Genomic DNA, 17,979 nt, shown 5'->3' on the forward strand with positions numbered 1-17,979 from the left:
CTTTGGCCTCAACCTATATATTCCTACAGGGAAAAATAACAGAAACATTGTCAGTCCAGTAGACAAAGTCTATAACTGCTACTAAGACTGGAAATTACCATTTGGAAATCTGTACCAGAAATAATGCAAAGTCTTAAGGGAGAAGGCAATTATTTGAGGATTTTACCAGAGGAAATAGTGGTGTTTCCATCGTGTGCTATTTAAAAATCAAGATTGGATGTTCTTTTCCAAAAGCCCATGTTTTTGTCTTAATCAGCCCATGAATATCCTATGTGTCATACAGAATCTCAGACTAGGCAATCACAAATCTCCCCTCTGGGCATATAAGCTATTAATACATATTTCTAAATTCATGCAGACTGAATAAACTGAGAAAGATATATATGTCAGTGAAAAAACCCCTAGTGACTAAGCAACTATCTTGTTCCCTAAATCCAGCTAGTATTCAACAGGTTGTTCTGCTGATATGCACTACAAATCAGGTCAGGAAGTATAGATGATTATTACATGCAGCTGTTCCTGAGAGACTGATAATCAGATCAAGAACTAAACATACAAGAGCCTCAGCTAGAAAAGGATCCCAGCTCTGAATGAAAGGATCCCAGCTCTGCTCCAACATTCTGCAGACAGAAGAAGAGACTGCAGATGGGGGCATACTAAATCATTCTGTACCATGAGCCAAATAGAGTAACTGTCACAGTATTTACTACAATGCAAAGCAATATTTCCTTTTAAGACACAGATTACATAGCTTAATGCAATAACCCCAAATATAAACCTGAGAGATCACAATTGAACATGCACAGCTAATATACATACTTTTCTCAGCACAGTAGCCAAGCAGTATTCAGCTCTACCTTTTTGCTACCACTGGTAACATCCTCCCATTTCTCTTAAGTTTTTGTTTTGTTTTGTCTCACAGAGGGACCATTTACTTGTAGCTATCATTTTTTAAGAATTTATTCTGCATAATACAGTTATCAGAATAAATGTTGCTTCTGTGGTTCAGAAAACTGTGCAAGACTGATATTCTCATGAGAAGGAAGAGAAAAGCAAAGAAAATGTGAGACATGGCTGCTCTCACACTGTCATACTGTTTGGTCCCATGTATGGCACAGCATGTACTGATCAGTTCCTTTTTCAGTTGACAAAAGGCTTGAAATAAGTCTTTCCAGGCAGGAGGGAAGGCATAGAGTATATAGGCACACAGAGGTAGAGCTATTAGCTATTTCTTCCTAATAACTTGGAAGAAATCCAGTTATTAGTAAGTTTGAAAACTGAATGAGACACACACTCTCCCAGGTGTGGCAGCCTGGATGAAGGAGCTCCAGAAAAGGACAGTGGACAAAAAGCAGAGACCACTGTGAGCTTAACAGCACAATATACCCTAACTTGGTGAAAATATGACCAAACGCCAGTGTTGTTATTCTGCAGCTCTTGTCTGCAGAAGGGAGACAACAGAGTAATTGCAATATTTAAGAAACTCTGATATTATTACAGGGAGCTAAAATGAGATTGAACACTTCTAGGGTCTTTAGTGAAACACAACTTCCAGTTCAAAATGCAGCACATTTTTGGTTGCAGATATAAGAAAAGAAATGACTGAAAGACACATTTGCTTATGACTGACTGAAGTTCACAAAGCCTCTGACACCTCCAATTTCCCATTAGTTCTAACAGCTTCTGCATTTTCCAAAATTATTATGATATCAAGACTATAAAATTTTTTTATTCTATCAGAAAGGTGTGTATCAATAGGAAAGGATCCACATCAATCTAGACAGAAGTTTCCTCAGCAGAGAGACTTCAAAATGTTCAACTTAATTATTTAAATATGTTTATTTTCAGAAAAAGAACTGAATTGATTTAGAGAAGGGATATTTTTATATTTAGAGTTATGCTTTATTATATTGATAAAAATAAATTTGCTTAAGTATATGAGTATAGAAAACTCACCTTCCAGAAATTATCTACTTTGCCATAAACGAGAGATTGATTCTGCCTTTTGATGTCATTAATGTGTTTAATGTCACTGGAATTCAGATGCTGCTCTACCACAAATCCAAGGAAGCTGTTATCCGGAGTGTGAGCTGTAAGAAATGGAGCATATTCAAAACCTTTTCAAGTATCAGTTAATGTTAGAAAAGCATGAATGTTGTCAGAAAAGTAGGTATAAGGAACATATTATTCAACAGATCACTTCCTTCACACTCATACTGAGAGATACATTTGCTTACTTTATTATTGAGAATACTTATTATTTATTTTAAGTCCTGCTGCATATGTCTACTAAAGTAAGCAGTTATTTTCTGGCTTGTTTCTGACAATAAAAATTTTGTAGCTGGACCGAGGCCAATGATAATGATTTTTTGTGTGCTGAGCTTTATCTTATTATTAGAGATAAGAGAACCGGAAGAAATCCAGCTTGACAATCTCAGAGATGCAATACCAACAATTTGAAAAAAAAAACACCCTGGATTTATGCTTGTTAACAAAGCTGTATATTGCCCAATGTCACAAATAAATTTTAGTAAATTTCTTGGGTTCACCTCCTATGTTGGAAGAGCTAATTCCAACCATTCAACTCACTGCATATTACATTTCCATGCTAATTACAAGCCTACAAAGTCACACTACACAGATCAGAATACAAATTTCACTGCCTAATTCACTCAGATAGATCTATCATAAAATATTGAAAGGTGACAACTGAAGTTGGCAAAATTGTCGTTAATCCAACGCCCAGACAAAAAAGTGCATACAAAGGATATGCAATTTACTCCTAGTTTTCTGTATTATTTTTAGCCTCTGTTGGTCTTTTTCCAGCAGTGATATCCAGCAATACTAGCCACTGTTTTCCTCCTACAAAGACACAGACCTATAGGCTCATTAAAACTAAGGTTTTTTGCTGTTTTGTTTGTTTGGTTTTTTTTTTCTTTTTGTAGGCAGGGTGTTTAATTCCAGGGATGGACTGCAACATTCAAGGCTTCAGGTAAAAATCCATCCCTACGATATAAACATTACTCCAACATGTGGGATTTTTGCACCTCTCTAAAAGGTGTCATAGCCTCACAAGTTTACATAGGAATAGGCTGTAATAAGCACTACGATCTCCTCTATAAGCCTCCCTTTTAAATTCTGGCACACAAGCTGGTAACTTCTTACTAAGTGCATTTTGCAAAGTTAAAAAAACCCAAACCAAAAAAACCCCCAAAGACAACACCCCAGGCAATGCTAAACCTATAGTCAGAGTTCTAAAAAAAAAAAAAAAAAAAAAAAAATTCTATTGCAATTATGAGGTTTTGCTTTTTGATTCCTGAAAATCAGCCAACTGGATAATGCAGTAGAACAGAGAAACCATACACAGTGTACACTTCCCTCTGCCATTACATTTAGTCTTTCAAATGACAATTACTCTTTTTCACAAAAAATGCCTCAGCAACAGCTAGGCACTCACTTAGACCCAAGGACTTCTTAGAATTTAGCACAGCAAATGGCACGTTGCAAATATGCCTGAAAAGGGGCATTTTTCCATCCTTTCATATTTTTGGATGAGAGACTGCATTCAAAGGAGAGGCAAGGCAGTACACACTCAAAAGCAAAATAAACCTTTGTTAAAGTTAGCACTTAGAACTGGTAGAATTCAGTGCCTCAAACATCACTGACAGGAAGCACTCACATGGATTTTTAAGCAAGATCAGGCAGTTTTAAAAGTACTAGTGCTGTTATTTTGCATAAAAGAATTTAAATAAAAAACATAAAAGGGGGAAACCCCCCCTCATGCTTCTGGAAAGCCCAGAGAACAGTCAAGCATTTGGTAATATGCCACAAGTTTGAATATGGCTTGCTTGTTGTTCAGTAATAATTTTCTGCCCTTATAATCAGAGTTCTCAAAACATAATAGAGTCTGGGGATCTTGGGAAGCTGTCCAGGGTTCCAATCTGTCATGAAATCTTTACTGATGCATAACATGCACTTTTAATCACAATGCCATAAAGATGGTGTTATCTCTGCAGCAGAAAACAAAAAACAAAAATAAACTTTAAACATCACAAAACATGCTGACTCTTCTGCACCTGGTACAAAAAGAAGCAAAATCCTTGAATAATCTACAGCACTGGAATCACTCATGCTTCAGAATGAGTTTGCTTGCAATCTAGTTACCACTTTTCCTGCAAAGGAAAACCTGCAGTCATTTCCAGTAGTAAAAATTGGAAATGGTTATTTATTGAAATTCCAATATAGTCATACTCTTCTGAAAATTCATTATGAAGTGATTTGCTCTGAACAAGAGACTGTAACAGTAGTCTATACTGCCATAACAGAGTTCTTCTGTATAGAGGAGATTTACTTTCTTCTGCAATCCTGTCGTGGTTTAACCCCAGCCAGCAACTAAGCACCACGCAGCCGCTCACTCACTCCCCCCCTACCCAGTGGGATGGGGGAGAAAATCAGGAAAAGAAGTAAAACTCGTGGGTTAAGATAAGCACAGTTTAATAGAACAGAAAAGAAGAAACTAATAATGATAATGATAACACTAATAAAATGACAACAGCAATAATAAAAGGATTGGAATGTACAAATGATGCGCAGGGCAATTGCTCACCACCCATGGATCAACACCCAGCTAGTCCCCAAGCGGCGATTCCCCGCCCCCACTTCCCAGTTCCTATACTAGATGGGACGTCCCATGGTCTGGAATACCCCGTTGGCCAGTTTGCGTCAGCTGCCCTGGCTGTGTCCTGTGCCAGCTTCTTGTGCCCCTCCAGCTTTCTCGCTGGCTGGGCATGAGAAGCTGAAAAATCCTTGACTATAGTCTAAACACTACTGAGCAACAACTGAAAACATCAGTGTTATCAACATTCTTCTCATACTGAACTCAAAACACAGCACTGTACCAGCTGCTAGGAAGACAATTAACTCCGTCCCAGCTGAAACCAGGACAAATCCCAAGCACAAATACAGGCTGGGCAATGAGTGGACTGAGAGCAGCCCTGCAGAGAAAGACTTGGGGGTGTTGGCTGATGAGAAGCTCAACGTGACCCGGCAATGCACGCCTGCAGGCCAGAAAGCCAAACGTATCCTGGGCTGCATCAAAAGAAGCGTGACCAGAAGGTGATTCTCCCCCTCTACTCCACTCTTGTGAGACCCCAGCTGGAGTACTGCATTCGGCTCTGGGGCCCCCAACATAAGAAGGACATGGGCCTGTTGGAGTGGGTCCAGAGGAGGACCACGGAGATGATCAGGTGGCTGGAGCACCTCTCCTGTGAAGACAGGCTGAGACAGTTGGGGTTGTTGAGCCTGGAGAAAAGGCGGCACTGGGCAGACCTTATAGCAGCCTTCCAGTACCTAAAGGGGGCCTACAGGAAAGCTGGGGAGGGACTTTTTCCAAGGGCATGTAGTGATAGGACAAGGGATAACGGCTTTGAACTGAAAGAGGGCAGATTTAGATTAGATGTAAGAAAGAAGTTCTCCACTGTGAGGGTGGTGAGACACTGAAGGAACAGATTGCCCAGAGAGGCTGTGGATGCCCCATCCCTGGCAGTGTTCCAGGCTGGATGGGGCTTTGAGCAACCTGGTCTAGTGGAAGGTGTCCCTGCCCATGGCAGCGGGGTTGGAACTAGATGATCTTTAAGGTCCCTTCCAACCTAAACCATTCTATGATTCTATGATGATTCTGTATTTCATGGAGGGGGACTGAGGAGTGCACACACAGAGCACGCAGCTGTACCACAAATATTCATGCAACCATTTTCCTCAAGTGCATCACCACTCTTGGTGCTATCTTAAACAGGACCTCATACATGAATTTCTGAACAGCTGGACTACTTAAATACAGCACGATTGAGCTTTCATCTCCTTTTCCATTTAGGACATAAACCAATAAATATTAGCAAATCATGTGGATACGGAGCAAGCTCTACTTACTAATGTCCAGACAGAAAATCTGCAACCACTTCCAAGTCACATTTCCCCACCACGCGTTTTGTTACTTGCTTCGAAACAACTGTGAATGAAGTCTTTTATCTTTTGAACAACCTTCACTTATATTTCTCTGGAAAAACTTGCACAGCGAATGCTGACAGACAAAATATGCCTCTCAAGAATTTTACAGGGCAACTGAAATCAAAAGCATGTCAACCAGACAGCAGCATGTATAATTCTGCTATGAAAAGCAGGAAAGTTTGAAAGACTTGACTATGAAGTCTGATGAGAGTGAACAGTGCATGCCCTGGCCTTAGTCTCAGACAGGGACCACCACCAAACTTTGGAGGTCAGGCTGGTCACTACCAAGTGTTTCTTTACAGAATTGGGCTGAGAAGTTGCTGCACACAACAGCATGCACTTTCCTCTTTCCTAAGTCTCATTTACCCTCAAGCTAGCTGGCAGTAGTGAATCTTTCTGCACCTTTCAAAGGTAACAAACTTGAACTACTACTACAACATGCAAGAGAAAGATCCTTTGATTCTAGAACCTAGCGCCATAAAGTCAGACTAGGGCTAGAGCAGGTCACAGTAATCATTTAATCTGACCCAATTTATACAGAATTTATATTTTTTTTGTGTTCTGTTTCTTTTTTTTTTTTTTTTTTTTTTTTTTTAGGATATTTAACAATGCTTCAAAGATCTACAGCAATGCTGAAATCTACTACTTGTTTTTCAATAGCTTTGTACACTGCTGGCAAACAGATGTGAATCAGTTCAGGATGCTCACAACATGAAAATAAGCTAGGTGAAAATTTTGAGAAATCCACAAAAAAGTAGACACAAAAAATGACTTTTGCTGAGTGTTAGCTTATTAATCCTGAACACAAAGAAAAAGCGAAGGAATTGTGCTGCTCAGTTGTTGAGGGGAAAAAAAGCAGAAATACAACAACATAGTTAACATAGTTACAAACTTCAGTTTAACATGATGAAATGCAGGAGTGCAGTTTGTAAAAAATGCAATCTAGCAAGTTCCTCAAAAACCTATCACTCCATAGCAGGATTTGAGAAGGCAAAATTAACAAAAGCAAACTCACTGACACTTGAAGGAAAAGCCAACCACCACCTTCCACGGGTACCCTAAGACTAAAGTTCCCTATCATTATTTATATTATAAAGTTGCTACTGTTATTTTCTGATTACTGGACGGAAGCATGATAGAGCTTTTGCATAGACACTTACTGACACTTACCATTCTGCCCATTTAGCAGTTGCATTTTATTAAACCGTGAACTTGTCTTTCATAATACAAAAATTCTTGTCAATGACAGCATTCCTTTTTAAAGCTCCAAATTCTTCAAAAACACAGGGATACTTACGGAACATTGTATAGAACTGCTGTGGATTAAGGTTCCACTTTCCCCATGGTGTCTTGTGGCCTTTAGACTGGGCATAATGGGCATGGTTAAACTCTGGTTCAGTTCCAAAGGAATCCAGAACTCTTAGCATACACCTAAAAGAAAAAAAAAAAATTACTGTAGGTACACATGCATATGTATATATAAGCATGTGTGTGTACATATACAAAGTTACGATAATGAAGAAGGTATGTTTTGTTTTTGTTTGCAACTGTGGATGATTTATAAACTGAAGGTAAATTTTAATTTCAAACATTTCTGTTCATATTACATTCACAAAGACATTATGATCAGCAAATTCAAGGATATATCAGACATTCAAATAGCAACCCTGGAGCTTATTTTGGGTTTCTTTGTTCTTACAGAACGAAGTTATGCTTTAACATGCAAGTAGAGCTTATGGGAATGCTACTGTAGTCACCTACATTCCTGGGGCTCTGAAGTAGAATTTAGGCAGAAGAAAGGATTCTTCATCTTTTTTCTAATGTTCTCACCCATTACCACAAAATCAAATGCAATGGCCGAGGGCCACGTGCCAAGAAGATCAGAGCAGAACAGTACTTTGTCTTTAGACAATTGTATTTATTCTCCAGGTTCTGACATTTGGGTCAATTAGACCTACTGAAGAAGCACTAAAGACAGTTTAATTTGCTGAACACTTGCAGTCAAACAGATCATTTATTTGTTTATAAAACATTTTGTCACAGACTTTTGAAGAAACAACATAAAAGTCAAATGTCTGCAACAACCAGTCTACAACTGAGAGAAACCTTGGCATTGTATTACAAAGGGTCTGGGATGAGAGAATTGCACTCAGTCCTTTATTTAAGCTCCTATTAATTCCTTGAAAAAAAATTACTTCATTTACGAGTGGCTCCTTACAAAAAAGGGCCCATAGTACATGAAAGGCAGAAAAAGTCTCAGTATGAAGAAGACAGCATACATTCTAGCATACAGATTCTAGAAGTTATGTTTCCAAAATGCAGCCTGCCAAACCTTTAATATGGCTTGGACAGGAACTTTATGGCCATCATACTATTGGCTCCACTGCAAATGAATTAGATTATATGGCTCCAATCAACAAAATTTTCAGAAAAAAGTTATGTAGTATGGGTTCCTACATCATGTGCCACTATATTACAAAGACATGAACTCTTATCACTGCACATTGTATCACTGGGCTTGTACATGCCAAGGTGCAGACACAACCTCATGGGTGGCAGAGAAGGGAGGCAGCTGCAAAAGTTACTATTAAAAATGGTTATATTTCCCAGTCTTCAACATTTCCCATGCTCCAACCCCATATACATTCTGTCCAGTAAAACACCAGGATTTGGCTTTAAAATGGGAAAGAATTTAGCCCATTAGTGAAAGAACTTAGCTCCAAGCATTTTTCAGCTTTAAAAGATGAAAGAATTTAGTCCCAAAAATACATTTACATATTTATTATATGTTGCTCCTTTCTCTAAAGTATCCATTAAATTGGCAAATAGAAAAAAAAAAAAAACCAGCAACTTTTAAACTCTCATATGAAATGTTACCTTTGTATTTGAAAGTACAAATAGAACAAATTTCCTTTTTTTTTAATCTTTCAGAGATCTTCCAAGCAAAAAGAAAGTCAAAATATACAAGGCATTATGATTCACCAAACAACAGAGCTGACAGATCAGTTTCTGTGCAGTGTTTTATGTCAACTGTTCTCAATGAAAATATTTTACAACAGTGGCAATTATCTCTGCATCATACAAAATACTCCAGCAGGACCAAAACAACTTCTGCACTGATGAATCATTCAGTAATAAAAGCCCTCTTATTTCTTGGCAGGCCTTAAAACAAAATTCTTATCAAATATACAGCTTTTGGCCAGGTATTTGAGTACAGGGAAATGAAAAATGGGTGAACACTACTGAAAAACTGCAACATAACTGGAGTTTGTCAAAGTGTATATGTAAGGAGCACTACATCGCATGTGATCATCTCAAAGTGCTTTGTTTCCTCTCTTTTTCCTGTATTCAGATGTAAGGTATGTAGCACTAATTGTTCATGGGGATATGCGTAACTATGTCCAATACACACAGGGTCTCTGAAGCAGGACAGGAAATGTGATGCAACAGAAACTAAGCTAAATCGGAAAGAAGGGAAAACAAGAAATATTTATATCATTCGGGCATAAAATAAGTTGGAAAAGAGAAAAAGATCACAGCAGAAAGTGCAAGTGTGTGCAGAAACGGTATGAGAGATCAAAGGTTCAAGTGGTGAACCTAATCCCCAAAATGCAGCAGAAAAGAACTGGTAAAGTAAAGATTTAAAATTTAGAAGTGAATGTAATTAATGCCAGTCATGCTGAACTGGTATTTTAACATATGTACAAATGCCTCAATTGTCTCCCAAGTACTATATTCTCCATTTGTTTCACTTAGTGGTTTAAATCTCTTTCAACTGAACTATTTTAAAATGAAAAGTTTGATTTTTGCATACAATATTTTAGCATTTCTAAAGTGAGATAATTCATTTCAAAAATGCAAAACAGTATTTTTTTTTAAATCAGGGATATATTTTAAATAAAATCTTAATTTAGTGTGATTTTAACTTCAATTTTTACTCCATTCTCCCTTCCTTCCTAAAATGTCCCCTAGCTTTAGCCCTGAAGTTGCAGAGAATTACAGCATGCCTTGGAATTGGTGTCGGACTGATTAGTCTATTCACTGACTAATTAAAAAGAGGATTGGTGGGTGGCAAACTGCTTATAGAAACATCCATATTAAAGTCTTCTTTCTTCTAACATATTAAAAGTGAGAACTTTGGGTCTTATAAAAAACAAACAGACAAAAGTAACCCAGGATTATCACCATTTTTAAAGTGAGCATTTTTCCATAAATATTGGGCACAAGCACAATCTTAACTGGGCTGTCCTAGTGGAAGTATTTATACACATTTATTCACATCCTTCTCCCTCCTGAGGGTATAATTTTTCTCTACTTACACATACTTCATCTTTGTTTAAACAAGCAATGCTGTCCAGCAGCACCCATCGCTGTCAGTAACTAGTGTTTATGCCAGCATAAACGGTTAAATAAAGGGTACATGTATGCCAGTGGCTGCAGACATGTTCCTGGGAGCAAGCTGGTCAAAACCCAACCAGTTCTGGTTTGGGAGCTCTGTAGGTGCACTGAGCTCAGGCACAGCAACGTGCCAGCACAGATACATGGACGCCAGACTGTTTTTGGCTTATGTCCAGCCAGCTCAGACCCTGAGCGGCTCCTATCTGCCTGTGGAAATCCTTGAAGACACACTCATTAACTTTCAGGCCACTCAGTACTTGCATTTAAAATGCAAAAACTTTGTCAGAAAATAACCCTCCTAAAACAGATGTATTCTAGAGAACATGTAAGAAGCAGGAATGTTGCTCTTTTTTCAGGATAGCTGTCATGTTAATTTATTTCAAGAATAAAGCCAGCTGGATTTTTGGCATATGGGAATGAGTCATTGCTAGAGAGACTGTAGAAAAATGAAAAAAATACCAGATTCTTACGTGCCGTATGGAGGATGCGGGTCCTAAGAAACGCAGTGAGCTGCACTCATCAAACTGTATCAAGCTACTAATTTTTATGTTGCTTTATTGCACATAAACTGCATTCAAATATCCAGACTTCAGAACCGAAAAATACAGCATGCCCAGGCATTCTGCTTGAAAATAAGGTGCACTCAAAAATGAGATCTGTTTTCCTATATTCATGCTATTTACAGCACCAATTATACCGCAGATAAAGCATCTGCTACCAAGAGTCATTGGTGCTACAGATCTCAGACGTACAGAACAGTATTTCAGTTGTTCAGAAATACTCAACCCTCAGAGCAGCAGGGTCATTCTTTTGAGCTAGCAGTTCTAGAAACCTGATTTTAGTTCTAGAAACCTAAAAATTTCCTCAGGGCTCAAGTTCACTCACAAAGATTATATACAGCACTCTTACCAAGAGACTGTTCTGAAGGCAGAGGTTTATTCTACCACTCTATTCCAATCTGAAGTGAATAAACAAGTTTTAATTAATTTGCATTTGAGTCTGGTCTGCATAAACCAGACTGAGCCGACCTGCACATATCTGCTGAAAAACTATATGGCACAAAGCAAAACACTTCTTTCAAGACAAAGAATTATTCCTACTGACATTAAATACAACTAAGAAAGCAAAGAATGTAAAGAACAAGGGCTATAAGGCAGCTTTATTTGTGATAATGTTTATTTTAGTGGAATGAATTAAACAAAAACATATAACTATGCTTTATACTGGACTTAGTAGTTTTAACTTAATATTTTAATGACAGAATTTATGAGGTAACTCATGATGCTGAGAAAAAAAAAAAAAGATTGCAAGAGGATCCTCAAATAGGAGATAGCATGCCTGAAGCTATGAATTAATTCTTCTGTTCTAACCAATTCTGGTAGCCTCTGCTAGACTCTGGACCCTGTTTTGTACACTGAACTTGAGAAATAGTATCAAGTAATTAGAGAGATGCCCAACAGATGCAACAAGTTTGATGAAAGGTCTATGAAATCTGAATTATAAGTAATGATCCAAACTCCTAAATTTATTTTGAAGAAAAGCAAATTGAAGGAAAAGCAGTATATAAGATATTCTAGAGGCTAGCAGAGAGGGGAAGGAAGTAATTTATTCCCCAGAACCATATTAGAATAAGCAGTTATGGGCAGTTTGCAAGAAATCAGGCCAAGAAAAACACTTTAAAGAAAAGCTTACCAATACAAAACAATGGCTGGGGCATCTTTTGCAGTCTTCAGTAAAAGATCAGGCAAAAATCTCTCAAGAAGGACAAATACATCCGATCTACTTTTCAGCAAGGCTATGGACTAGATGAGGTCCCCTTCCATCCCATGACATCCAGTATTGTAGAAGACAGGCATTAAGTAATTTTCTTCTTCTTCAAAGGACTAACAAAACCTCCTATACTATCTAAGGTACTTATTTAGAGTTGAATTAAATTCTGCTTTCCTAAACCAGAAAAAGTCCATCATTACTACAAATTAGGAATCAATGAAAAACAGATTGACACTTAAGATTTAATGATACATGAAAAAAACCACAAAAAATTGAAGAGCTCATCTAATAATCTCAATGTCATGGTGTATTTCCATATCGTCATTACAGAATATACCAAATAGGAAATAGAAAGCAAAAAGGGAAGAAACATTTTAAATTTATAAGTATGTTTTTATATCCTGACCACAATACTGTATGGGATTGCCTAGTGACAATTACATCTGGCAGACAGACAACCAACTGTAGCTCAGTGGAAAATGGGATTATCTTTATTAGCAGGCTCCAAAAAACCAGAATATCCGTTTACTCCTCTGCTTCAAAAAAAGAGATTAAGAGTAATCTAATCTGCAACGTTGATCATAGTGCTCTCATTTAAAATTATGCTGAAAAGACCCAATGCTCTAGAAAATCCTGAGGTTGCAAGAAAACAGTTTTTCTGCCTGCAGTGAACACCTTTCAATACCTTCCTTCAAGTAGGATTTACTGGACTTTACGGCTCATGAAACACAGCTAATTTGATTAGGTATAGAAAAATCAAAGTCAGTAATTTAGATTTGGTTTTATTTCATGCTGATATGTATTCGTACAACACATGGGAGGCTTGCTAATTTAAAGTTATTGACAAAAAGAAACGTGGTTCTAAAGCTGCAGACACTAAGAAGGCTGTACAAAGTAATTTGTTCTGACCGCCATCTTCCATTTCTAATGGAAAGATGTTTATAGATTACAGAAGCAACAATAACTGCAGTTTATTCTTTAGACCTACCCCTGAAGACAAGTCTCTGCCCAGCATCTTAAGGAATGGAACAGAAAAAATTGCATTGCGGTTGTGGGGCAATAGAATTAGAATAGATGAATCTCCACAATCATTAAACCAGTACAGCTACAAACACTGACAAGCAAAACATGCCTTTGGTATTCCAGCTAAACAACAAAATCCAATAATCTCTCATCTTATCTACTAATTTACAGAACAAAAGGTGGGGCAGGGTGTGTAAAGAAGGGAGGGAAAGAAAGACAAAGACGATGACTCAACAAGAAAATATAATTCATGAAGATTAAAAATGCTTGAATCCAAGAATCCCAAACTTGCTGGGGGGGTACAAAGATGGCATGCAACAAACAGGTAATAGCCCCTTTATGCCTAAGAGTGAAAGAGAACAGAGAACCACATTTTCACTTTTAAATAAATTCAAATTCATGTGAATGTACGCATTTCAGTATTTTGACATGTGTTATTCAACAAAAGCTCCTTCACAAAGCAGTTAAGAGGTCAAATAAGCGTTACACTTACTGGTAATGTACCCATGATGGACCAAGGGTTTTCTTAAACTGAGTGAGTCCCACAATATCAATGTAAATGAGTTCTACAACTTTATCCCCCTGGGTAGGGCAGCCAGATCTGTTACCTACAACCTTCTTCATAATCCTAAACAAAGAAAGAAGGAATATGGAAAAGTATTACTTTCCAAATACCTTGAATAGATGCTGTAACAATATTTATACCAATAATTCCCCTTTCCAGAAAAGCTTTACTCTTGTCTCTTCCAAATCAGGAACCATGTAAGAACATTCAAATGCTAAAGATGCTCAGCTTTTATTAAAGTAATGTTTATACATCAGTAAAGCACTAATTTTCACTAAAAACCTCATCTAGTTTAAACGAGAGTAATATGTTTGGAATGTTTAAAAATAGTTTGCTTTGAAATTATTTGAAATATTTTCTGACTTCTATTGACAGCTTTATAGTATAAGAGCTCTCTGTAAAATGATGCTGTCATGTTTGTTATAAAAAAAATGAAAGCTACAGAAAAAGTGTACATGCTTAAGCTTAAAACAGATGTTTTATGCCTAATGCTGAACTAGTATGCAAAGCAAGACAAAAATAAGTGAGGTAGCAATTTGACCTAACATAAGCAATTAACTACATCAAAAATAATGTGTTTAAAGGATTTAAACTTTTATTTTAAAATGAGATACTGAGTGAAGAATAGCAGAAACTGAAGAAGAGGACACAGAATTATGCTAGTCTGTAGCATTTCCTATTGCAGCTGGTTAAAGCACCTGGAATGCTAAAGAATAAGCTGCTTAGTTTGAATTTTACAGCATTCATTTATGAAGTCTCAGGAGCCTGAAGCTACAATGAAAACACATTACCCTTTTCACAGCACATACACTTAGCTCATGAAAATAATCTTATCATCTGTTTAGTGAATTATCACTTTCATTTTATGCTTCAAGAAATTATATACTGTTAATAGAAGCTTCAAGAGTCTACAATTCTTTTTTTTTTTTTTTTATTCCAGTTTCAAAAGTGAAAGTAATCTCCTTACTCCTTGAGCTCTGCCAGTGAAGCTGAAATCCTGATGTCATGGCCCAGTAAGTAGAGAGATGTAATTAAATCACTCCACTGGACTAATTCACCAAGTGGGCCACCGCTAAACGCATTTTCTGCAATCTTGAATCCAGATTCTTTCGTCAAAAGCCCCAGATGAACAAGAATCTAGAAAGGAAAGTCATATGTTAGAGTTCTCGACATTAAACATGCAACTATTATACCTCACAGCATTTTTTCTTTCTATTAAATTCCAACTATGGCCAAAAAATCAAACAAAAAAATCCAACACTCCCACCCTAATAATTTAACTTTGCAATGGATCTCTAGAACAGTAATTCTAAGAGCGTTGTTTTGCACTATTATCTGCCACCAGATCAGTAATTAAACAAACCCCCAAAACTGGTGTTATACACAAAATAATCTGTAATTCTGCACAGCAAGTTGTGGCTTACATTAACTTATTTTGATTGAATAGCCACTTATATTCTCAAGTAGGATATACTTGCTTATGCAAGACAGTATAGTTCAGGATGCTGTTGTGAACAAGCCATTAAGAACTTAAAAGACTGCATAAGAGTAACAGGATGCTTTCCGAACCTCTCCTCTCCATGGCCACTGGAGGAGAGTTTTCTCTGTAGTTCCTTGAAATCTGTGCTTGCCTTTCTAAAAAAGCACAGAAGCTGAGTTCCAAACACTGCTACATACCGGGACTATTATTTGAGTGTGGGTACATACAACGCCAAGCATAAAAACTTCCAAACACCAAAAAACTTCTCCCTCACTCTTTATAAAGAAGCAACATTCATAACCCCATTTTGTTCTAATCTCTTGCAGCTCCCAGAATTGAACTGGACATATTAAAATGAAATCATCATATGTTTTAGAAGAGCAACTTCAAAGGACTTTTAAAAGCAAAGAATAAGCACTAGAGCATCCCATGAAAACTGCCTGTGCAGTACAGTACCACTTCTGTTTATTCTTGAGTTTATGTATTCTCAGATGTTGTGTTTCTTCAGTGAAACAGGCTGGAGGGCTGCTTGAAATAGAAGGGCTTCTCCTCGACAGAAGATGAGCCTACTCGAGGACTGTGCTATGTGACAAACATTAGAGCCACAACATGGAGCCTAGACCTCATGCAAAAACTGAGAATCTCAAGCAAGGAGCTGAGCTGCAGCCAGCCACACTCAAGAGAGGGTAGAAACAAGACTGTGCATGGCCTGCTGTCACTCAGGACTGCCTCCAGTAAGAGCAAGGCAGGAAGGGAAACCCATTGTTGTGTTTACAACTATTGCCTTTACCTTAACTAGTTGACATTATTAAAAAAAAAAAAAAAAGGGAATTAAATAAAATAGAACTTTTCACTTCAAGAATCTCATGGTTTTTAAATTGAAGTCAACACAGGAGGTCTAAACTGATCCAATCCAAAGTTGTGGTCAACTTTAAGTCTACTCAAATTTAAACAGAAATACGCCATTTAAAGTCTCAATTTTGGACAAAAACCATGTACAATTGTTGTTTTTATGACTATGTGAAACACTCTAATGTCACCAGCTTGCAGTAAATAAACAGTTTCTCCCTTTAGAAACTTCTACATAGTCTCTATTCAAAATTAAAGAGGTTAGAAAACTTACTCAAAGATTGACTCATGGAAAGTATATAAAACTATTTGTAAAGCAAATACCCAATGTAACAGTAATTTCAAACAGCGAAATACTTCTTGAAAAGAGGCACAAGTATAAATACGATGCCTTTTAGACATATTTGGTATTTCCACTCTGAAGTAGCTTCTGGAACAAGAAGCTTAAAAGAGCCTATATGACTACAAATGGCAGGACTGAAAAATGTTTTCATCTACCTTTTTTCGTTTTCTCTTCTCCAAATTTTGTTTTTCTGCAAGTGATTTAATTGCTTCAATCCAGGTATCAGCCATTCGTCTGATGCGTAACATCATCCACCTGAATTCCTCATGTCTTGACATCATTTTGTAGAGATTATCAAAGTTGATCCGAATTTCAGCCTTCAATTAAAGCATTAAAAAACATTAATTATTCTTCAAATAGTGTACTTTCCAGAAGTGAAAAATCTTGTCAAATGTGAACGCTGTGCTTTACATTCCTCATTAAAGAAAAAAAAAAAAGAGACACTCCTAATGCTAAAGTTGTGGTTTTAGTTCAAATATTTAAGATATCTTTAAATAGACATTTCTAAGCCACATAAATTACTGTTATTTTTATTAGTAGTATTGGTAGCCCCAGAATATGTTTGCAATATTTCACAATGTATTTTTTTCTGCAATATAACATATGGTTTTGTTCATGTGCTTCAAAATGAGGTTAAAGTATCTCTAACACACAATATAAAATCAGAACAGTATGCTGAAGATTCATGTATATCATGAATCTTCCAAATACAAGGAATTGTCCTATTATACCATGAAGGAAGAAACATTACTAGAGTATAAATTTTAAAGGAAATACTCATTTTAAAACTAGACTGATCTAAGAACAACTGGCCTTACAAAATGAGACACACTATGTCTAAATTATGTAAGCAATGTTCACATACAGCCCGGAAATTATCTTAAAATACCTAAGTGCTACGTAATAAGGCTACAATAGTTTGGAAACAACTCTGCATACTGTAGAGCTTTTAAAGGAAAAAAATTAGGAGTAATCAAAATGTTACTACAAAAAATGAAATGTATATAAGCCTCTTCCGTTAAGGCATTTTTATATATAAGGCCCGGATTTATGGGACAATAAAAATGGACAGTTTCACATATGGTCACTCAACACTGGTGAACAGTCTATGGATTTTCAATTCTTCTCAGTATCTGTGTACAATATTTCATATATTTAAACAGAAAAATGTTTTTAATGGAAATCTTCAACCAAGACTGCAGCACGGTACAATGACTGGAGAAAACACACGATGAGCTACATATACACAGCCAAGGATGCTTCCCTTCAGTTTTGAGGAACTGAGGAATAAAAATGGTAAATTCTAGTCTTATTAGCACTTATGTGGCCCAGGATTCCAGGATCTTTTGCATGAATCACAATTACTGAATTATTTCTCATGTTTTAATGTTGTTCTTACCACTGTTTTTTGATCAGTTTCTTCATTAGAATTTTTTGCTCTCCAAGGTAAACGAGGACACCAATTTTCAACCTGTAAAACAATCACATGAAAATAAATGATTCTATTCTATTTTCAGCTGATCTACCAAAGTCTCTCACTGCCTT

General features: G+C 36.9%; 1 protein-coding gene across 3 annotated transcripts in view; it reads right to left on the bottom strand.

Moving 5' to 3' along the window:
- Nucleotides 1–17,979, bottom strand: part of MGAT5 (alpha-1,6-mannosylglycoprotein 6-beta-N-acetylglucosaminyltransferase) — a 138,831-nt gene that overhangs the window by 36,015 nt on the left and 84,837 nt on the right. For all 3 annotated transcript variants that reach the window (XM_069780823.1, XM_069780824.1, XM_069780825.1), the window contains exons 6-11: nucleotides 17,834–17,905; nucleotides 16,590–16,751; nucleotides 14,730–14,899; nucleotides 13,691–13,825; nucleotides 7,304–7,437; nucleotides 1,957–2,090 (exon numbers count right to left, since the gene is read on the bottom strand). In XM_069780823.1, the coding sequence (XP_069636924.1) occupies nucleotides 1,957–2,090; nucleotides 7,304–7,437; nucleotides 13,691–13,825; nucleotides 14,730–14,899; nucleotides 16,590–16,751; nucleotides 17,834–17,905 (807 nt within the window). The remainder of the gene's footprint in view (nucleotides 1–1,956; nucleotides 2,091–7,303; nucleotides 7,438–13,690; nucleotides 13,826–14,729; nucleotides 14,900–16,589; nucleotides 16,752–17,833; nucleotides 17,906–17,979) is intronic.

This window comes from Haliaeetus albicilla, chromosome 4 (assembly GCF_947461875.1).
Source record: "Haliaeetus albicilla chromosome 4, bHalAlb1.1, whole genome shotgun sequence".
Lineage (NCBI taxonomy): Eukaryota > Metazoa > Chordata > Aves > Accipitriformes > Accipitridae > Haliaeetus > Haliaeetus albicilla.